Raw genomic sequence first — 24012 nt, forward strand, 5'->3', positions numbered from 1 at the left:
ACAACCAATATCAGTGTAAATATATATTTATTTTCAAGATATTTATGATTTTCCTTATTGTTACTGTGTATTTAATGAATTCGGACACCAAATAATTTCCCTCTCTGGGACAATATGTTTTCCACTATTAAATAACTAAACAATTAACTGTATATGTAAAAAGCCCTGTTTTAATTACACAACACAGACACAGTAGTACAATTTTATCTTCTGAGAAGTACAGATGCATATCTTATTACACCCTAAACTTAGAGGAGTTACCATCAGCTATGTAATGAAATTACTACCAACACGGGACTTACTCTCAGCATACTCAAACTATCATGAATGCATGTACACAGCAACACACCACCAGGAGAAAAGTGACAAAAAGCATGTATGACCTGAACAGCAACCATGGTGAACCTTGATCCCATGGTCAGATATACAGTAGAGTGCATTTCACTGGCAGACCTCAGAAAGTTCAATGGGTTACTATAAACAGAAGTCACTTCTTCCATTACACTGGCTCAAAACTAACTACCACTGGGGAGATACTGGCCTTGGAAACCACTAGCTAAAACCCACACAGGCATTTTCACTTCCCTGAACTTGGGCAGTTGCCAGAAGGGCAGTTAAGAGACGTAATATGAGAGTGCAAAGCAGTGACAAGCTAGAGAAGTGTGCAACTCTAACAGGTCACGTGAATCTTCTCAGGATTATGTAACACTGAAAATCAAACTCCATATCGACCAGCCCAGTGAAGGCTCCTTGAGTTCATGCCCTCACCGTCAACCCTTGTTTGTTGTCCGTGCTTCCACCTAGTGGCTCCCACTATAACAGAATAATAAGGACCTCAGCAGAAGGAAGCTTCTCAGCAGTATCACTCTTTATTTTGATCAAAACATTCAAATACCTGAGAATAAGCAGCAGGCTCACAGGTGACCAAGCACACAACGCACACACGCACACAGAAGACAGCCTCATAGTAGAGAACGGACGGACATCACCACGTTAAGAAACAGTTTTGTACAGAATATGGGTCTCATAGGACCCAGTAAACACCTCCATCTAAAGAAAATTAAAACAATGACATCCAACAATTTAAGTGGGTAGCAGGCAACATTCCAACAAATGAGTACAATTTGAATCAGGAAATAGTACAAATCACCCAAACAAAACACATATGACATCACTGTAACCTTTCGTCTGATAGAAAAGTGTTGGAATGTACAGTATTTTCAAACCTGGTTTCATATCCCTTCAATGATTTGCATCACAGCACAAAGTTTAAGAACACAGTTTTCTGAAGTATAGAACAAAAAAATTAAATAGGAACCATGCCGGTTATAAACTGAAGCAAGCATTTCTCATGAAAGTGCAAATTTGTGGGTGCTTCAAAAATATAGCAAATATATGCATTAACTGTACATGTACGTACGCGCGCGCACACACACACACATGCACACACGCATACACAATTTATATATAATTTATATGTACTTATTTAATTTTGTTTTATTTAAGCCTATTTGCATCATGACCAAATGCAGCCTTTATCATTGATTGTGCATGCTCCTTTGTGTGCTTGGCTTGTTGCTGGCATTTCTTATGAAGTCCACCATCTGATCATCAGGCCATATCATTTTTCTTGGCAAAGTAGCCTTTTTTCTGAGTCCATGGTTAAGTAATTTGTACTGCACAGCCAGAGCGCATAGCCATGGGAGTCACTCAGGCTCTTTCTCAAAGGCAATACTTGTGGATGGAATACCTTAAGGCCTGAATATCACTAAGAGCTCTGTCAGACAGAGCTCAGAACAAACTACATCAATGAACAAACACATTAAACAAAAAACAAAAGCTCTCATTTCACTAGGTTAAACCTTTAGGGTTTTCAGTCAACATAAATAAAAAGGCTCAGTGTCATTTAACATAATTTCATATACACCTTTGGTTGCTTGCGGTGGTGAAAATAGACAGTAACTGAGCTGAAAGCTTTACGATGAAGTATATGACACTGGCAAAACTTCCATCCTACACTGGAATGTGTCTGGAATGAAGAGCATGAAATTAAATAAATCATTGAACGGCTTTTAGAAGCCATCTGGCAGCTGCTTAGAGGAAAACGTATTCCATTTTGACACAGAGACAAAGCATTTCAAACTCAAACTGTGCACAATAGCCATCTTCACTGAACAGAAAATATAAACTACTCGAGGACATTGGCATTCATGTTAATTACAAAGACGAAACAAAAACATAATAAAGCATTTTGTCTTGTGACAGTTAATATCAAAATTATTTCAGAAAAAAACCATTACTGCTAATTACTGAATCTATGTTTAATGGATTACATCCATCCTGCCTGACACATAACTCCTTCACAAAAAGCCTGGTCCAGAACAGGGGAAGTGATGGCATGTCTCTCCCATCTGTAACCCTCAAGGAGAAGTGTCAGGCGGGTTGGGTTGGGGTGGAGTAGGACCATGAACATGTACTACATCCTGTGAAAAACAGAACGGGTCAGTGTCCCTGCCTCCCACTCCACTGAGATGGCTGTTGTGTTCAGTCTGCTGGTTGTGGTAGAGAGGCAACGCTGTGCTCATCCGTCCTTTGCTCTTCTTCACACGGCCTCTGATGTAATTGCTGAGTTACACGTATCTGCAGCAGCTTGACTTCTCCTTCTGGGACTCTATGTAGTCATGGATTTGAAACTTTGGCTCGTTGGGCTGTTGGACAGCCCGATGTTTCAACTCTCTGTGACACAGAGGAGGGAACAACCAAGTAGATGTAGAAAAAAAAGAAATATTAAGTGGGAGGATAGAGGGGGAGGAAAGGACCGTGAACATGAGAGGATAGGGTAACTGCAACCAACGGTACAACGTAAGACTTAATGCAGGTACCCACAGAAACTCCCACTGGCATGCAAGTGTGCATATTGGATCTGCTTTAAACAGGCAAAAGTGGTTTAGGTATGTATATGTGTGTCAGTAATTATACTTATATCTTGCACACTTACTACTTACTTATTTGCGAATGAAAGATTCTGAGGCGAAGTGCCAGGTTTTCACTGTCTCAATACGCAACAGATGGAGCGTACACATCGGAAATACTTTTAAACTGAACTTAAAGAACATGTTTAATCTGTGACTCTCAACGTCTCATATTAAAGAAGACACATGGCTAAAGTAGACAGAAAACCCTGCTGTTCATCTCAGTGTGATAGTCTTCATGAATATTTAGAAAGTGTAACCTCGCCATTGTAGGAAGCACCCTCCACCCTCCATTTATTTGGCTAAAGGGCTGGTAAAATGAACAACGGAGAGGGAGTGTGATGAGGACAGATGAGAACCTCAAGTAGAACTCACTTTGCTATGGCCAGGAAGGCTAGCTCCACGTTGACTCCTGTCTTGGCGCTCGTCTCCATGAACGGCACCCCATATTCCTGGAACACAAACCCATGGCAGCCTGCGTCAGCTAAGCAGCAAGGCAAGAACGACCCAAACAGCTTTTCAGCATCTCCCATTCAAGAAATGTACTACGGAGTCTGGGTACCTGAAACAATTTCCATTTTGGGTGACACAACAGAGCATTTACTGCACACAAAGACAGAACACATGGAAATAGTGAGCATACAGGTCACTCTTTTTTATTTTTATGTTTTTCTCCCTTCTTTCTCACCAATTTGGAGTAGCCAATCATACCCACCCAACATGTGCCCTCTTCTGAAGCACAGGACATAGGCATGAGTCGGAGGAAAAATGTTTATGTGCGACTCAACAGGCAAAACTTTGGGTGCCTTATCGACCAGTAGGGCAGTGGCGTCACTAGGGTTGGTGACACCCGGTGCGGTCGAACGTTGGTGTCACCTGATGTTAACCGCTAGTTAAATCAATCGGCAGTAAACTGCATCGGAGAAATTAGCTGATCAACTCATCGCAACACAAAACACTGCACAAAAAATGTATTGCCAGTCATGGTGTCACCCAGTGCGGTCCACACCCCCCGCACACCCCTAGTGACGCCTCAGCAGTAGGGGTTGCTGACTGAAACCCTCCCACTCCTGGACAATACTACAGCCAACTGTGCATTGCTTTTTGGGGCTGCCAGCCACAGTTGACACTGGCAAGGTCCAGATGTGACACCAAACCTTGGGGTACATCCATAGAGATGACTTTTGATTCACCCATTTCACATGAAGGAAAATCTTCACAGTGCACTGGCTGTTAGAAAAATAACCATAAGCTATAAAAATAACTATTTACTTACCCTGGCCAGCTTCTCTCCTTCCTCCCTTTTGATGACCCTTTCATTGGCCATGTCTGACTGTATGGACAGCACAGGAGCAGAGTCAGGGAACAATGTGGTTTAGCAGTTGTTCAAACTTGAAGACATTCATTTTGGTTTTGTTCAGCACTACACATATAGAATTTCTTAAAATTTAATTTATACTATATTATATATATAATTTCTAAGCCTAATTAAAATTCAGAGCAAAATAGCACAATTCAGAAATAAATGTAAAAGATTATGTCCAGCCCAGCACTGTCCCCAATTCATAGTTCCCTCATGCCATGAACTGGCCTGTATGCCTTTATGGTCTTCCACCACTGGAGGGCACTCCTTGCATACCTCACACAAAGGCATAATGAACAGACTTTGCTGGGCTTTTCAGCCTTCACAGATTCTTGTTCTGCAATCCATATGGTTTTGTGTGACTGGATTTCTGACACTGAAGTGATACCAAGACAAAAACTGATCTGGGGATTATGTGGGGTATGTGATGTGTGACATATCACTCTGACCGAGTGTTTGCTTCATCTACTCTGCAAGGATAGAACTCAAACCAGGAAGCCCTTCTCACCTTGTTGCCTAGCAACATGATGACCACATCCTTCTGTGCATACTCATGAATTTCAGTCAGCCAGGCCTTAAAAGACAAACACAAAAAGAACCAGTGGGAGGAAGTGATAAGAAGAGAGAGGCCGACTGCCACAAAAGACATCAGTAATGCCCTATTTCTCCTTTCATTCATACCAAAATACTGTACAATTTTAGCCCTTTATTATAGAAAATCACAGTGCAAAGGAAAACTGAATCTACCTCCAAGAAAACATTTTAAAAGGCCAAAATAATATACTGAGAATCAAAGGAGGACAGACCTCAGGTAAGCATAATATTTATGCATATGAACATCTAAAAAAAGACAATTCGGTAGCATCATGACATTACATTATAATCACTTAGCAGGCACTCTAATCCAGAGCAACTTATAAAAGACACATCAGTACAGCAACCATGAAAGACTGACCCTGATGTTGTCAAAAGAAGACTTGCTGGTGATGTCGTATAAAAGGAGAAGTGCTGGAGGAGGGAGAAGAAACAGATGAACTCTAAAACTGCAGCACCACTAAGTAGCTTCCTCAAATATCACTAAGAAACAAACAAACACACAGGGAGGGGGGGAGGGAGGGAGGGGGGGGGAGAGAGAGAGAGAGAGAGAGAGAGAGAGAGAGAGAGAGAAAACACAACAGAATTTATCTGATAATTTAAGATACCTGGAGACTTTCAGTGCTCTGATTTCAGTTACCTTGGGCATCCCTGTAGTAAGCATGAGTGACACTTCGAAATCTCTCCTGTCCTGCCGTGTCCCATATCTAAGGTTGAAAGAGGGTAAATGTGAACACACACACCTGAGCTCTAAAAGTGGCCAATGTTTTAGTAGTGATAAATCACTCTACTTCTTATCCTTCTATTCAGTGATAAAACGAAACGCATTAGTGATTCATCTCGACTCACCTGCAATTTTACCTTCACATTGTCCACTGTCACCACCTTATTCTGGAGGGAAGAGCATGGAGTAGAGAGAGAGCACAGTGGATACTGGTCATGACAAATGTTTGTTCTTTATAAAAAAGTGAAATGCTGGAAATGTTTTTATTTTGGATGAGATGTTGGATGACAGGTGTCCGCATACCTTTGCTCATTAGTGTATAAACCATTAAACCTGCCAAAGCTGAACTACATTTAGTCCTCTGGGAACAACAGTTGGAGGGACCATGACAATCACATTTACAAACACACTTCAGTTTATTTCCTGGTATATACTTTCAGTGGTTATTTACACACTATCTTGTGACATCCTGTGTTGCAAGACATGTCACAAATACAAAACGTCAAATGGAACCTCTCAGAAAAAGACCATTTAAAATGAACAATGAAACAAACGAGAACAAAAAAGCCAATTTGGAAAAAACTGTCATGGTCCCCCATTCACTATGATTCTTTGAGCTTTAAGTAGAACAATTATGCCAAGAACAAAATAAGTATTACTACTACTGTAATCAACAACAAGAACAAGAACAACAATAATAATAATACTAATACTAATAATAATAATAATAATAATATGGATCTAATGTTTTATAAGTGCATCTTGAAAGTGTGGGGGACAATTCATTTTGCAGAAGTACTTTTCCTTGGCATGTGACCGGCAGCTGCTCTGGAAAAACAATGTGAATGAAGACAGAATATGAAAAGACATTTCTAACAGCACAGTGAAGTGCATCCTCTTGCCCACACGTCCGGATTGGATGCTGGTGTATGAATCTGGCAATGCAACTGAAATCATAACACTGCTACACAACTGCTCTCCTAAGCACAACACTGCTACACAACTGCTTTTCCCTCCACCGGTTCTGACACGCAGGGACCTTGCTTACTAACAAAAATAAACCAAAGTCAATCGAAATAATCGACACAAATGAAAGAACTGCTAAAAATGTTCCATTTTGTTGGTCTTGTTGACACTCAATAGCATGCTCCTCCAGCAAATCCTGTTTTTCCACAGCACATTTAATCTCAGAATCACTTACAATAATTTTATTTTTGGTTGTTTTGTTTAATAATCGTATTATCCTTAAAAATTCTTCAAAAATAACTCCTTCCTCGCAGCAGGAACCTCCAACCCTGATTTCCACAGTAGGTGACGTCAGAAGCATCTTAAAAGAGACCGAGAAAACCTTCCAAGCCTACTCATTAGTTGCCACAGCAACAGGCTTCAATTCTTCCTGCTGCTCGAGCGTCAGTCGGATGCAGCCATTCCGCTCCACGTAGACATGCCTGCTTGCTGATGGCTTACTACAGAAGCAGAACTGAAATAAATGGCAGCCAAATTCTCACATCTGAAGCTTCGACACCAATAATGAGAGTTAATTTCTATTCGCACTAGATCACAGCAGGTAAATTCCCCAAAGAGGATATAATGAGCCTGCATTCATCTAAAGAAAATTCATGTTTCAGCTAATGAGAAGGAATACTGACAAACAGACTGTGTTTTATCTCAACAACCCTGCTCATTATTTTATTGGGGTTCTGTTGAGCGGTCCATTGTCATTGGAAATGCACAGATAGCTGAGACTTTTAAGAGGTAGGGTTTAGAAGAGATTAAGACTGTTAACAACATTTTTTGTTAGAAAATATCAGTGCCGAATACAATGCAGCTGCCAAACTGGACACATTTAGCAGCCTTAGAGTTTGCCAGTTTGATGTAATTAAATATTACAGAAAACGATGGGTTACTGGATTTCATTGGCAGCTAATCTAATTTTGCTAGTCAGTGGTTAGTAAGCCAGCTATTTAGTTCATTGTTAATAAAAAATTACTATAGCAGTACTATGCCACACATATTTGAGGAGGGAGACTCAAATGTTGTGACTAGGAACTACTGTGCTTACGGTAGCATAACATGGAAGTACCTGTGCAGTAAAAAAAAACAAAAAAAACAATTGTCATTAAATAACAGGATATGCATGAATGTATGCGTTTTTTAACAGCCTTATTATAGTGCCAAGTATTGACCATGAAAGAGACATTTTCAGTTTGTAAAATGGAGCGAGTGGATTTTGAGCATGTATGCTGATCCTCATTTAACATGTGAATGTCACCCCAGTTTGCACAAACCACATGCCTACCCGTGCTAGAGGCCCAATGATACATAGGAACATTCTGCCAACTAATCACCCACAGAGATAGTATTGTGGTACAAAATGCTTTCACCATTGCTTCCTTGTAACAGACTAAGCAAATATGCTAGTTCTGAACATGCAAATCAAGGCACTGTTAGTCATTCATTTACACTGCATGGTATTTCAGTACAGTCTTGACAGAAAATGTGCAGGCTTTTATTCATGAAAAGTAACTAATGAACCACCTGCAGCATTAAGAAACTACCTACATTGATAGGAATAGCACACACATGCTTTGTAAACTCCCCATGCTTTATTATGGTAGATAAGCTTATTATTCCAGTTTCTTGGATAAATAGGCTATCAGCAATGTACATTCATTATTGCTTCTGACATCTTGTTTTGCCTACAAGGTCTTATCACAATTAGACAATAAATACTAATTTTAACAAATAATCAATAAATGAGAAATAAAAACACTGGGCTATTATTTCCCATTTATTTATTATTTGTTAGAATTATTCAGTCTTCATTGTTGTCTACTTGAAAATGTTTAAAGGCACATAAACTGCTGTAGCACAAACAGCAAGAGTCTTTGAAATGGATCTCCCAATTCTTCTATCGTCTACCCAAGATGAGCTCTCGCAGCTGTAACCATGGCAATGAGGTCTGTAAATGACACAAGCTTGTTTACATGACACAAACGCTTGTTCAACATAAACAGCCCTGCCATTTTTAACATGACCCAAGAGCACCTGAAAGCTCATCTCACTGAACTGTGATCAAGAGACAGGGATATGAACTAGCATAAGCTTCAGATTTCATTTTTTGCAAGGTATACATTTTTTAATTTTTTTTATGCTGTGAAAACAGTAACTATATTTGGGAAATAACCATAGAAAATAAGAAAGTCATCTCTCCCCAAGTGTCCATTAGAGACACTGGACATACAGGTACCATACACGGATGGGTGAAAATTACAAAAAAAAGCTTTCCTGTCAATAGTAAAAATTCATCAGGTCAAACCATGGAACAGCCAGTTCTGTATTACCCTAAAGTCTATTCCCACGGTGGCAATGAAACTGCCGGCGAGAAAGGCCCCATCTTTAAACTGCACCAGGAAGCATGTCTTCCCCACTGCCGAGTCTCCCAACAGCATGACCTGCAGAGGCGCCAGGGGAGGAGAACGGGGTTAGGGCAGGAGCTACAGGTGAGAGAATGAACTGACTACCCCATTCTGTAACTCTCAGAGACACTAATGTCTGGCCTCAAGTCACACGGAACCTCAAAAACACAATCTAAACCATCCATTTTACAATACTCACCAGAGACAAATTTATGGCAATTTGATCATTTAACTGAAAAGAAGCAGGTAAGTAAGTAAATTTTGTTTCCTCTTTCTTCAATCTTCATAATTGGCCTGATTCCAGATTAAGAAGGTCTGTACCCAAAGGAAGTGAAAAATATGTAATAAATCACTTTCACTTCACCCTCATGAATGTTTCTTGGGTAATCTATGATGGCTGGACAACAGAGCCTTTAATGGTGGAGTTATTATAGAATAACCTAGGGATGACCTCGGGAAAAAAGCGGGAACAATGCACTAAATAGCTTTTTCATTATACTGTACACCAAACATACCTTGCCAGACGTTCTGGAGATAGCTCATAAATTTAACTTAAAATATGAAATTAGCTATTGCACTACTGATCTGCAATGCCTCTTTACAACGGTATCATGTTTTGACTTTGGAGTTTCTCAACATTCTGTTGCAAAATTACTGCTGGGAAACATTCTTTTTTTACATCTCTCATCAGTATTTCTCCATACTTGCAGTTCAATATGGCAGGCCTACAGGCAGGCAAAACTAACCAAGTGCCTTACATCCCCTTGTTTATGAGATATTGGCATCTGTGTCCCAACTGTGCACTCTGAATCTGTATTCAAATTGGAATGAGTGAAATTAGATTTTGAAGAGGAGGAAAAAGTGCATGTCTGTGCCATTTTATTTTCCATTAATGAAATAGAAAATTATTTGGGAACATACACACAGTGCCCTCCAACAGTATGGGAGTGGTAGAGGGAAATCTGTTTTTGTTATATACTTAAAGCATCTGGATTGGAGATCATAAGATCAATATGAGGCAACAGTAAAGACAATCAGCTTTTTTCCCATGGTATTTACATGCGTATATGTTTTTACAGAATACAGTGTTACAGAAACAGTTGTTTTTAAGTTCAGTTTCCCCATTTTCAGCTGTGCAGACGTTAACAGATGACTGACAGGTGGTAACTGTTGCTCAAGTGTTTTCTTTTGCATGGATTGTTCACACATAAAAGAGCAGTGAGTGTCTAGTCTTGGTTTTAAGCCTTTAAGCCTCATTACATTACATTATAGGCATTTAGCAGACAGGCATTGTTTTTATTACATAGCATTGAATGTTTCAACTGTGGAGATTGCAGTCCGAGGCATACAACATCATGAAGACCAGAGAACTAACCAGCCTATGGCTGAAAAACAACTAATCTGTTGTAATCAAACTAATCCCTAAAATGAGATGACAGAAGAATTCATTAGGAAGGATAGCACAGAAACTGGGTATATCAAGTGCAGCAGTTTGGAAAGTCTTGAAAAAGAAAAAATACTGGTGGTCTCAGAAAGAAACACTAGACATTTTGGCTAAGGAAGAACTGTAGTGAATGACAGATGAATCCTAAGAGCTGTGAATAAATACCCTAAAATAACCGTCAGTGACATCACCAGCAATCTCCAGAGGGCAGCGGTGAAAATATCACAAGCTACTGTACTTCAAGAGCAGAATTATACAGGCTATACTGAAAACCGCAAACTTATCAGAAGCAAGGATCAAAAGACCAGATTAGAATTCACCAATAAACAGAGATGATCCACAAAAGTCCAGGAACAAAGTTTTATGGAGAGAGGAGACCAAAATACACCTTTACCGAAGTGATGGGAAGCCAAGAGTGTGAAAGGAAGTTAGTCCATAATCCAAAGCACCCCACTCATCTGTGAAATATGGAGGAGGTAGGGTCATGTTTTGGCCATGTATGGCTGCTTCAGGAACAGACTCGCTTGTTTCTATTGACGTAATGGAGGATGGCAGTAGTAGGATAAATTAGGAAGTGTACAGACAGATTTAGCCTGGCTATGTATAAAAATATTCCTACAAACTCATCAGCTGGCACTTCATCCTGCAGGAAGACAATGACCTCAAGCACACTGCTGAAAATGGGGGAACTCAACACAAAAGCAGCAGTTTCTGTAAAATGGTAAAACATATACAAACGTAAATACCATGAAATAAAAGCTGATTGTCTGTATTTTGATCTTAAATCCAAATGCCTAAAGTACAGTATATACCAAAAATAAGACATTTCACTATAATTTTGGAGACCACTGTAGATATTGAGCATACATGCTGGATGCCCCAGAAAGGTTTAATTCATACTATAAAATAAAACTGCAGATGTTTATTCTAGAATACTGTCTTACATGAGGATATGGAGTGAAATGAAATCCTTCTACGTCCAGCATGAACAGGGGGCAAACGAGGCAGCTACTGAACTTGAATCTGGGAGTCAGTTTATGAGTAACGTATTGCAATAAACGGTTGATGATTAAGCTCCGGAGACTGCCTCTGAAAACAATTCATTGGTCTTTGAAACCATGTGTAGGTTTAAGACATGGCTACAAAATTAAAAACCCTTTTCACAATGATCTACAAACATCACCTGACATTTTCACACTGACACGAGGCTTAAATATTTCAGCTTTTCATTTTTTCCTTTCACTGAATTTCTTCCCTATTCTGTGGAATTTTAATTAAACTGAGAACACCATGTACACACAGCAGGCAAACAGGAGGATGCTGACTGTTGTTCTCAGCCTGGGCTGGACTAGTGCAGCATCATCACAAATACAGTAAACAGGAAGGTCAGCTTTCAGCACATAGGCCCGCCCAATTATTTATTTATCATTGAACCCTGGGAAAACAAGCCATCGGTGGGCTAATGTATAGCAAGAGGAATTTCAAGACAACACCGCAACAGTTTCCCCCAAATGCTTCCACACCTTGTAATAGGAAGATGGTTTGGCTTTTTTATGCTTTGTGAACTTTCTTAAAACCCACACATATTTCTAAATTTTCATTCACATCCTGTTATTATACTGCATGAATGGATGCAGTAAACATGAGTCCTCCCTAAGCAAATGTTTTATTACTGTACAGTCAGAGCAGCAAAAATCCAGCTTATTACGACTGTGAATAGGCACAAAGTGTGAGGATTACAAACATTTAGCTGTATGTGCCCTAAATTTCACAATGGCTATTGAAGAAGCACTGAAAAAGCAACACGTGCATCAGATGATGAAAGCCCTGTTGTTACTTGTTGCACTTCAACACTGCACACCATTCTGTGAGGTTTGGAACTCTATCCAACAGCATTCACTGACTGAAGAGAAATCAGGTGCTATCTCGGTGGACCATAAGTAAAACACGTTGTGCCTTATAAATGATCAATTTACAGTGACTTCATGGACTAATTTGGCACGTCATAACACGTGTTGCATCGATAGCCTACATTGTTCTTGCCAACCCTCTATTCAACGTGCCCACGATGATTGGATTTGTTAGAAGTTTTCAACCAGCTGAGACGACAATAATAACTCCAGATATATAGGTAGTTAGACAGACAGACAGGTAGACAGATAAATAGATAGATAGGAATAATACACACCTTGAATGCGATATCAAAATACTCATTAGTCGAAGCACATCTTTCCAAAAAATGTTTTGACGTCCCATTTGGAACAACCTTTCCTGACTTCGATTCCTTCTTGGTTGACATCTCACCATAAGATGTAGCTTGGTACACGCGCAATGGGATCCCGTATGCAAGTAACCTCGCGAATTCCGCAGATTACTCACTGAATAAAACTAGACAACTAACGTTTATCTACAGTAGGCTAATATTGACAGTCACGCTTTTCAATTTAACAAGTAATGCGAGACACAATCTGTAGTCGAGCATACATGACGTTTTCAAAAACATGAAAACATCAGGCGGATACTAATCGATCAAGCAGACAGAGAACTTGCCGAAGCAAACATATTTCCGTCGCGCATAGCTAGTACATCGAGTACTTGTCCTGTATGTAGCTAGAGAAAACCCACTCTTCTGCCAACAAATCTGAAAATGAATTGCCCAAGATGTTGAAAATTGTGTTTTGCCACAGACGACGAAAGCAGACGAAATGAGGAGTCGCAAAAAAATCCAACAGGTGATGCCGAGACAGATGATTGCAAAGGAGGAGTCCACCAAATGTCACATATTTCTGAGAACTGGCTCCAGCGTGTTCATGACTGCGCTGCAAGGAAACACCAAACGCGGAAAGGGTGTGCAGGGAACAACTGTACAAAATAAGCGTATTTTTCTTAAGGGCGTTATCCTTGAGGAAAACGGCATTTTACGATAATTTGTAGCTGAAATCTATTTAACGATCACACACACGTATTCTGGTTTACCACTCAGACTACATGCAACGGACTTGAATCAAACAGTGTAATATATTGAAAAATAACGAAGATTACCACCATAAAGGCTGAAAATAGGCTGCGCGTAATGGGCTAGATACTGTTACGAAAATAATAGCCTACCTTCCGAAATCCTGTCTTAAATTTCGGGTGAATTTTTTTTTTGTAGTCTCGATTGATGTAATGTGTGGTGCATTCGATAGCAGATTACACCGTAGGGAAATAATTTCACGATTCCTGTTTTTTAAAGATCAGTCCCCATACAGAAATACATTTGTGTAACGTGTACTTCGTGTACGTGTATGCATTTTAACGTGAATTCGCGTCATCACTACGTGTAATTAGAACTTATTAAAAAACTTGGAGAATCTCAAGTTTAACTGAATACCAAATTCAACCAAAACACAATGTAGGTAAGAGATGCTTATTTTCTTCCCAACCGTCCTAAGCACTGAGGTAAGAACTATGAGAACGGGCATTTTCTTTTAAAACGGGGTTTGTGGGGGAAAACCCCTGAAAACTATCAGCCATTTATCTTTTAAAACTGGATTTGCGAAAAATTGCTTTTCGTCATTTGCTAAAGTATAGTCTAGTCTAGAATAAGAGTATGCCGAAGGGCTCAAGCATTGGACAGAATCTTCTACATCTTTGGTATTTGTCTCCCTCTAGTGTTGTCAACTACATCATCGCGAAGGACCCCAAAGCCTGTACAGTGCACACGCACCACACTGAAAAATCTGTCAAAAAATGAACAATAATTAATATACCAAGCAGGAGTGATTGATTGTAACAGCTTGTATCTGGCAATGCTATGTAATTTATTGTTGTCATCACAAAGTACAGCAACAGCGATAATATATGCAGACTAATGTTTTCCATCCGTTTTGCAACTGTCAACTCATTGATAAAACCACTTACGCATGTCTGTATAAACAGACCTAAGCATATATTCAAGTAGCCATTAAGCTCAGTCATTCAGTTGTTTGAAATGTGACTTTGCCTCCAAAATCCCCCTAGAAAACAGCCACGAGGCTAATTTTCAACTAACACCGTTCTATAGGGTTAGATATCTGCAGTCAACCACTGTTCCATTTATCACAGAGGTTTCATTGTGCTTGCAGTAGTTTAAATCATTATCTTTGTTATGTAAGTCAATTTCATCACCCTCAGATCACTCAAAATGCTTCCTTACCTCATTATAATGCTAATTGTTCACTGATTTGTATTGCAGTGAGGACAAAACAAAGACCACTCTGTAACACCTGTTCATGAAACAAACATAATTATGTTACCAGAGGAGCAGGGGAGTAACTCACAGGAAAGGCAGTTGCCAGCTGGGTCATCACAGAGCCACTTACCGTAAAACCAATGCCAACAGTCGCAGAGAAGGACCCCGGAATGAATTTGCCCTGGTCAAACTGGACGAGCAGTGATGTCTTTCCCACTCCACTGTCTCCTACCAGAATGGTCTGCAGACATCAAGAAAGAGAACAGGTGGATGAATTTACACATATATGGTGTGTTTGTGTGAGTAAATCTGTCTGTATGTACATGCGTGTGTGTGTGCGCGTGCATATGATTAGATTGTGTGAAAAACAAGCAAGCCCATTGGAAAGGTAACAGCTTGAAACTGAAAATCCCTGATTATATTTTTATCTGGACAGATCCCCCGAAGGCTTGTGTAAACATTACACTTCATTTTCTCAAGACCGATTAAACCTCTTGAGTAATATGCACATCAGCTCCTCAGTGAAGGAGTTACTTTATTTAGTATTCCCAGGTGGACGTTTACTTCTGTCTTCAATGAGAATACGTCATACTCCACAGACATAACTATTTGTGTAAAGAACCAGACGTGGGCATCCATCTCCCTCACCATGGTAATCACATCCTCCCCCTGAAGTCGTCCAGATCACATGATTAGTGGATAGATAATTGTGCTTTACCCTGTGCCTTACAGTTCTGTGTTCCTTAAATATCTCCCTGATGCTAAACCATAGAAAGCAGAAAACCTTTTCTTCTGCATGTCCTCCCAATAAGTGAAGTTTTTGTTAGTTCTACGGCATTGACACTGCATTGGTATATCCCTAGCTGTTCTTTCTTGTCGACATCTCCCAGTCAGAGTCAGATAAATATGAACACAGCAATGCAGAGCTTTCAAAAACCTTTTGTAAAACCAAATTTAAGCCTTTCCCATACATAAGAAAACTATATGCTGGGCAATTTTAGAGAATCTTCACTCCAAATTCAAATCTGGTGCACAAAAATATTTGAATAATGGATCAAAATGATTTTTTAAATTGTGTCACAGACTGTCATAGAATATTCTGGGAGACAAAAGGATGCCTGTTTGTCTAGCATTGTTAATGGCATGGAGATATCTCACCAAAACCTCAAGTAATGTAAAAAAAAAAAAAAAAGCAACAGACACCTAGGTGTTTTATATTTAAATTATTTGAAATTTAAACTGGATGTAAAACTTAATTTCACGAACCACATATACTTCAGCCAGCACAACCCTAACTTTAAACACTGAGCTGGAATGAAAGCTTTCAGTATTAAATGCACGGTAGTACAACAACTCCAAGCAAATGCATTCAAAATGATGTGCAAACGCCTCAATTAATTTCAGTTAGGCCTCACTTTATTCTTTGAAGCAGGTTGGCTTTCCATCTGAGAAATACAATAGAAAGCCTTACTCATTTTGTGCACTGAAGCATTTTAATTCAGAAACAGTAATTTAGCACGTAATCCAGTCATTAACACATTGCCATATGCCACATACTTTAGAAATTAGCAAGGAATTTGAGTGTAAGCACATAATTGTAACCACACAGACTCATAAAAACCCCTGTAGTCAACTCACACAACAATCTGTTTATTCCAGCGATGGTGATTCTTTCAGGAGCAGCCACGATATTTAAATAAAAATATGGCCTTTCACTTGGACATAAAAGAGACTTTGCAGTATTTAATGCTAGAAAATGGATGTTCACTTCTAACCAGAGACACCATAAAGGCTAATGCAAAGTGAGGAACTCTGGAGCACACTGGAATTATCTTACAACAGTTAAATGAGCAGGATGGACAGATACTAACACTCAAAATATAACAAAAATATGTTAAAATATCTTTGTCATTCTGATAGTGACATGTTGATGTCAAACCATCTGTCTGTTTCCACCCTGTGCATGAAACTGTGGCAGTATTAGGCGTCATTGCCTAGTATTGCCACAGAAAATGTGGCAATGCCAGTGTGCTCCAGTACCTTGCTTTAGGTTAGTCTTTTGAAGGTGCTTGTATAAGATCTGTTATCCATATCTGAGAGCACTTGTCTTCTATTTGCTTGCTGGGCTGAGGGACATTGGCATACCCCTTTTCCACCTCTTAAATAAACAGTTGAGCTCACCATAACCTGGCATAATAAACTTTACCTTTTGTTGATACTGATCCAATGCAGAGGCTTTCTACTACTGAGAGAGGTGCTGTTTGACGTCAGGTGCTTGCCAATGGGGGATTGCTGCTATGCAGCTCTATTACTTTTTCATGTTGGATTCATTCAACTTTAATGCATGTGTTAAACCTCTCTGGGGTTGCAAGGGGGGAGATAGGTGAAATGGGGGAAGGTGGTTTCAATGAATGATGCTCTTATCATGGAAACACTTTTATCTGGGCAGGAAGAGCACTGAAACTCTTGTATGTTGATTTAATTGAGTTGTAAATGGAACCACTGTTTTGGAGCTGGTTGCCATGAGAAAGCAAGGGATAAATTCTGCATGGCAATGGAAAGTGCATCTTTCTGTGCATACTCAAATGTCCTTGTGGACCTGGTGACTCATGCAGTGAGGGCTCTTCAAGTCAACAGGAACACTTAGCCCAAACCTCCCTCCCTCAGCTGAATGGGCCTGAAAGCCAACAGAAGTCCTGGGGGAATTTAACTGAAAACACAGCACATCCAGGCATTTTCACAAATCTAATTAACCATCCAAGAGAAAGAGGAAGTTGGCCCGCTGTTCTCTTGTATCCAAGATACGTTAGCAACCACCCACAGATCATGGGAGCAAGGGAGGGACTGCAGTCTCTCTCAGTGTTCTGGAACAAACCCTGAAACAGCTCCATCAAGGTTAGTGGTCCATAGAAATTCAGGGGATCCCATTCCACCAAAACATTTAACCACAGCAGCAAGCAAGCCACTTGTAGCAATGTGTTCAGAGAGGAGAGGTATAGACCGATGAAGCAGAACCAATGGACTCATTTGTGGGTTGGACATGTAATTGGAATTACTTGAGATAAAAGATAGGACTCTGAAAATAAAGGAAAGGGTGGGTCAGTTTAAGGTATAAAGGAGAATGAAGCAGAAGACAAAGTGCTTTGAATAGATTCTGTATATTACTGTCCTGAGCCTCTGACTAAACTAGTGAAGTGACAAAACCAGCTTGTCCACAACCCACTGTTACAGCAGACTACTATGGCTGACAGTAACATGGCCTTAAATCTTGCATTTCTGGTGGAAATGTAAAAGTGCTGCGGCCACAGCAGAGATGCATTTTCAGCTACACCTTACCACTAATTATTAGCTGTGGCATTGTCAACTTCAGCAGTTGCAATGGTTTTAAACCCCCATAAATATCTTTGCTAGGCTTCTATGCTTCTTTGCTTCACAGAAAATTGTTTCATTTGTCTTTTTTCATAGATGGTTGATGAGGTATGCATTAGAATCTCATTTGAACCCATTTGAACATTTCCATTAACAATATGATTCCACAAGAAGTTTGTCATCTCTGCACTGGTCTATTTACCTTCAACATTGCATGATATACCAAAACTATTGCCACACATATTGTTACTCCTACAGCTATTAATACAATGACAGAAATATGTAATCTATAAAACAGTTATCATGTATTTTTTTAATTGTGCATTTTGAGAAATTCCATGCCCATTCTTATAATCTTATGGAGAATCTACCAAAGATATGGTCAGAAGGAAGCATCTTTTGTAATACCAGCATATAGAAATATCACTATCCACTTTTCACATGGCAAGAAATTGATAGAGGAGAGTCCAGGTCCTTCCTTTATAATTTTTCTTACTGTATAAAACACATTGTTAGTAAAGTAAAGCACATCATGTAAAGGCCTGGAGCTTGTAACGGCAATGTCTTTGAGAGGTAATACCATGTTGAATCAGACGAACGGCTAATGCCCTGATAACTGTCTTAAAGGAGTACACGCTTTGAGCGTAAAGAGTGTCTTGATAATGAGAATTATGCGGAGCAGTGGTGGGTGAGTTTGCATAAGAAAAGGAGGATGGTGTCGTCTTCATTTACTGCACAGCTCGCTGTAGAGCTCCAAGGCCTGAGTCACCGGAGGTCTGCTCTGCTCTGTCCTGCCTCTTCCCTTCCCCCACACTCCCACCCTGAAGCTCATGGTTTTTTCTCTGCAGGCCTGTGGGCAGTTATTTCTGAAACCCACCTACACAGACACGCTGTCACCCTCGCCTGGATGCTTTATGGACAGACGTCAGACCTTAATTACATGATTTTAAACTCTTATAACGATTTGATTTGAATAATTTGAAAATGTGCAGCCAGCTACGACATTCTATGACTTGTTGAAGCATACAGAAACTGCAGCCACTCCCCCTCCCCCCACTCCATTCCAACATTAGAAGGTAGGTTGAAACAACTATAAATCATATTTAATTGCAACCAAATCTTTGTGTCTTGTTAAGCCAATTACAAAGCTAATATCATGCACAAATACGTGTAAGCTCTCCCGTCTAACAATGAAAGTGTCTGCAACCATAGCAACTGGTCAAAGCCAAACTGTTTCTAAATTGGTGTTTTTGGATGTGTGAATATGTACTGATTATCGTTTATTCAGTCCACTGAAGGAGGAAAAATAAATAATTTAGTTAAAATATAAATTCTAGAAGAATTAAAGAATTTAATGTGGCTACAAAAAGCTGGATGTGTTCACTGTTATCAGCGCAAAATAGTTCTGTTCAGAGACAGCACTCTGTACTGTAGCAGCTGAAGTTCTCTGACCCTCATTTTGGCACTTCATCACAAGGTGACGTGGTGATCTGGCGAGTTAAAAATGGCTCCTGAGGGGGTGTTTTCTGCGGCTTTTAATAAAGCTTCTTGCGGAGCAGCAGGTGAACTCTCAGCATCAGATCGAAACACAAGAGCAGGGCACCAGATAGCATGTGGCAGAGGCCTTCTTTTCATCCTGCACTCTTTAACACTGTCAAGAGGAAACAGGAATGGGTCCTTATCTGATCCCTTTTCCCGGAAGTCTCCCTGTTACAGCCAAAGCAACGTGCAAGGTAACAAAGAAGATAAGTCATTTTACCGTGTTATCTCCATAAAAGACAATACAGTAAGCCCTGCAAACCCTCTGTACCCATGTCTTTGCTGCCATAGAAGTAAGCTTGTCAGGGGTCACACAGCCACTTTCGATCTCCATGGTCACTCCCTTTCGGTCTGACGCCCTCCTAAACTGACGCAGAGCATTTCAGAGTCCCCCAGTGTGCCAAAAAAACACCACTCTGCTTAAAGGTGTACAGTCACATTTCAGCCATCTGTCTCATCTCATTATAAGGCATTACATTAACCAGTGGATAAAGATGCAAGAGGGAAATGCCATGCCACCTATGAAGACCACAAAAGCTTTTCATTGCCTGAGGGAGGGGAGACTGCTGGAGAACAAACAAATGGAAATGGATTTTGTGAAGTGCAGAGTTTCTCAAAAGTCAATAAATAACTGTAATTGAATTAAAGAAGAAATCAGTTTCAGAATCCAACAGCTTTTTCCAAATTTAGGGTAGAAGAAGCAGAGTGAGCAAAACACCTGGTCATTTCTAAAAGCGTTTAAAGAGAAATTAATTAGAAGCTGTTTCACACTTTGCCTCACAGTTCCCTAATGATTATCATTCATTAGACAGTGCATACTGGATTTTCACACATATGAAAGGGTTCCTCTGCAATTTTCCTTTACTCTGTGATGTGAAAGCAAGGATACACAGGGAGATTGTTCCTGCTCATGAGGTCACGTGTACTGCTGGCAGATGTGACAGCTGTGTGTTCGCTAGGCACTCCCTGGGGGAGAAACGTGACTCAGCCAGACACGTAATTCACTGGCCATTTTCATCCATTCCTAAATGTATTTTACATACCAAAATGTACTTTATATACCTAAATGTGAAAAGGTATTGAGATAGAGAGGGAGAGATAGAGAGAGAATTTCTCATCACCTTGTTTTTTCAGTAAATAAGATAAATGAGAGAAATTACAGAAAGAGTTGATTAATTCCTTTTTTGTAGTGATTTGTATTTGTATAAAATGAAGTATCAATTTCCTACACCTGTTCAATAGCGAAACCCATGCATAAGGCATAAGACACTGGAAACATTCTTAAGAATTTTGCGATTATCTTTGAATTTTTCCTTACATTTAGATCTGTACAAAAAGGTAACACCAACACCTAAAATCATCATTGGTCTATTGTTTTTGGCTTTAGAAAATTATGAAGAATGAATCCACAGTAGTCTCACACACATTAAGGGATTGGATGATAATAACTACTCCTGTATAGTAAACCAAGCCTAAAGGTCCAGGAATGATCTTGCTGATGACAGTACAGAGAGATGTAAGAATCGCCCTACAGGACAGCCAGACAGCATTACGCCACCTGCAAAGGCACTGGTTCCAGAGATTAAACCCGCTCATTTTGGAACCGCAGAAAAGTGTCTATGGACACGGCCAGTGTAAGCCTTTCATTCCCCCTATTCTCACAAATCAGACAAACAGTCTACAACCAGTTTTATCTCCTTACATTTGTGTGTGCATAGACCAATAATTTAATACATTACCATGTACAGCGGAGATTAAAGTCACTCAGAAAGCACAGTTTGCAAGAATGGCATGTAGTGTTGGGTCTCTAAGCGACAATACTTAGTCTGTAGTTAGTTGGGCATAAAACCCTCCCTGAATAAGTTGCACAAGAGTACAAAAGTACCTCAATAAGGATTTCCCTAAACCAATTTTCAGACACGTATAAGGATCATTAAGACATATTTTAGTAATCATATATTTGCATTTTTAAGTTTAAATGATTGGCTAAATCTCATCTGAATACTTTTTTCCCCAATGCTATAATATGCTGTAATTGAATATCCATAATATGTTCAAGACAAACTGAGGTGGATAATGAAGTTATGAACTTTAATCAGATACTGCAGACTAACTGTAGGTCTACATGTATACCTGAATATCTCTGGACAGCCATGTATCAAAGTGATTAGCTTTGGCACCACAGACAAATACATAAATGGAATATGGTACGAAAAATAGCTTCTTCTTACAACTATACGGTACAGTTATATGTAGGCTAGGCTACGACAAAACTGCCGCAGCAACATCGAAAACTGTGGGCTACATTAAGACAACTCTTTTGAATAGTTTTTCATCCGCAGAGGCCGGTATGATTGACCGCAATATAGATTAGTATTGCGTGCTGCTCATTGAGATGTGGGACACCCTGGTGTTCACCAAGCGCATGCAACTTTTGAAAAGAGCAGAAGCAAACACCAGCACGCAAGGGTAGTCCCAGTTAAAATGCTTCATGTTAATGATTCAAACGATTTTTACACGTACTGCGATTTTAACTCGCGATTGTATGAAGAGTTGGCACAATGGAAGTACACACTGTCAGAGAACAGACGACTAACGACATAATTGTTGTAGGCTACGCACTATACAGTAAACTTATTTAACGTGCGTGCGCAGCGTTAGCAGAGAAGTAATTTAATAAATGGCACTGCAAAACATTCACTAAATCAACATATCACACAATATTTGAGTCTTGTATTAGCCTATTATGTAGTTACAGGTTACATGGGATTTTGATCTCGCACACAAATGCGTAAAGCAAACAGTTTTTTAGTAGGTGCAATTTCAAAACCGAGCTCTCAATTTTCTAATTTTACAGTTGGTATGAACAATTAAGCTCCTACAAAATGAAAATGCAGCAGTGTTGCCTATATAACAACCTGAGTTAACCCACTCTTTGTCTATGCCACTTTAACATTAGAATTGGGTAAAATGAACAATCGTTTGAGTACATAACCTGTTTTAAGTCATTTAATAAACAAAATAAAATAAAAACATAATCACCTTATGCATTAACTCCTCATCGTAAGAAAGCGTGGATGTGGAAGGGGTCTGGCCATCCTCCGTGTCCGTGTCCATTGCAGAAGACCCATACGCACTGTCGGGGTAAACCAGCTCACTGTGCACAGCAGTTGGGTATTCTGAAATCGTCTCCATCGCTTTGATTAGTTCAGATCAGATCTCAGAGACAGCACCACGCGCAGCCCCTTTAAAGCACAACGAGAAAATACACTGTGTGTCACTGTCTCTCTTCCTCCCTCCCTTTTTTGCTTCGTCTTTCTCACTCTGGTTTGTGCTAACGGTTGCTTTAGGCAGCAAGGGTGCGAGCCATTGAAGCCCATTTCCGTGAAATACGCGGAATATATTCATAAAAAATAATTATATATATATATCCCCAGTGTAAGGAAAATTAATAAAGTCGTGTCGAAGCTGTAACGTCAGCATCAGAAATCATATTCAGCACTTTGGAGAGCGCCTAGCATGAAACAATTTACTGCTTCAGACATTCCCTATATATCCCTATGTATATATAAATTTGAAAAGGGTTAGTTTTTAATTTAAAATAATTCACGAATACATATATTTTTTCGTTGTGTAATGTCATTATGTTCAATTAATATATCTAAGCATGCAACATTGACACATTATCATAATCATCTCAACTGCTTTATGAATGAAATGACGTGATTGACGTCGAAAAGAACAATTGCATAATCATACAGTATGTTACACTGCCCAGGCTCTAGAGAAATCAAGCAGCACGAGGGGGGAATTTTGATTCATTTACCTCACAGGCCTTGCTCAACATATTTCAAGGCATTGCTTGATTGAACATACAATCATGGACCAACAGAACTGTTACATGTTATAGGGAGCATGACATGTCACTTGCAGAAAATCGGTAACTCGATTCTGAATCCCAACAGCTACAGTTAAATAGCAAGGCCCATCAACATATAATAAAGCATAACTGAAAACAGAAAGTAGGTAGTTGATCAATAATCTGTCTTTTTTCCTCTTGTCCCCGTGTTCTGTTTATATTGAAAATGAATGACAATGAAGTTATACGAGGATGCTTTAGCGTAGTTGCACCAATAAGCCTCATAGATAATGAAGTGTTGATCTTTCCTGTGATGTTAAACTACAGCCGTCAGAGCAATATCACATCAGCACCCCATGAGACCAATAGGATGCTGATATACAAATGCTCTAGACTAGTCAATGGCTGTGAGGGCGCACTCATACTTACACTTTATATTGGCAAATGACATTTCAGGACCACAACTGCCCTGCAGAAATAGTGACTATTCATAAATGCCAGACATGTGCGATAATT

At 39.6% G+C, this 24012-nt stretch overlaps 1 protein-coding gene across 3 annotated transcripts; it reads right to left on the reverse strand.

The window, feature by feature from the left end:
* Nucleotides 1-845: 845 nt before the first annotated feature.
* Nucleotides 846-22967, reverse strand: LOC118220718 (ras-related protein Rab-37-like). 3 transcript variants are annotated; one of them, XM_035404851.1, is made up of 10 exons: nt 22680-22967; nt 14860-14970; nt 8998-9108; nt 5779-5820; nt 5570-5636; nt 5291-5343; nt 4844-4909; nt 4249-4305; nt 3348-3424; nt 846-2736 (listed from the first exon to the last, which is right to left on the reverse strand). In XM_035404851.1, exons 1-10 carry the CDS (start codon nt 22830-22832, stop codon nt 2631-2633), a joined length of 843 nt encoding a protein of 280 aa, XP_035260742.1. In that variant the 5' UTR covers nt 22833-22967; the 3' UTR covers nt 846-2630. The 3 variants fall into 3 exon arrangements, with proteins under 3 accessions (XP_035260742.1, XP_035260743.1, XP_035260744.1); XM_035404852.1 differs by lacking the exon at nt 8998-9108 and having other exon boundaries at nt 22680-22965; XM_035404853.1 differs by lacking the exons at nt 14860-14970; nt 22680-22967 and adding an exon at nt 12705-13700.
* Nucleotides 22968-24012: the final 1045 nt, after the last annotated feature.

Source organism: Anguilla anguilla, chromosome 2, assembly GCF_013347855.1.
Source record: "Anguilla anguilla isolate fAngAng1 chromosome 2, fAngAng1.pri, whole genome shotgun sequence".
In the NCBI taxonomy this organism is placed as follows: domain Eukaryota; kingdom Metazoa; phylum Chordata; class Actinopteri; order Anguilliformes; family Anguillidae; genus Anguilla; species Anguilla anguilla.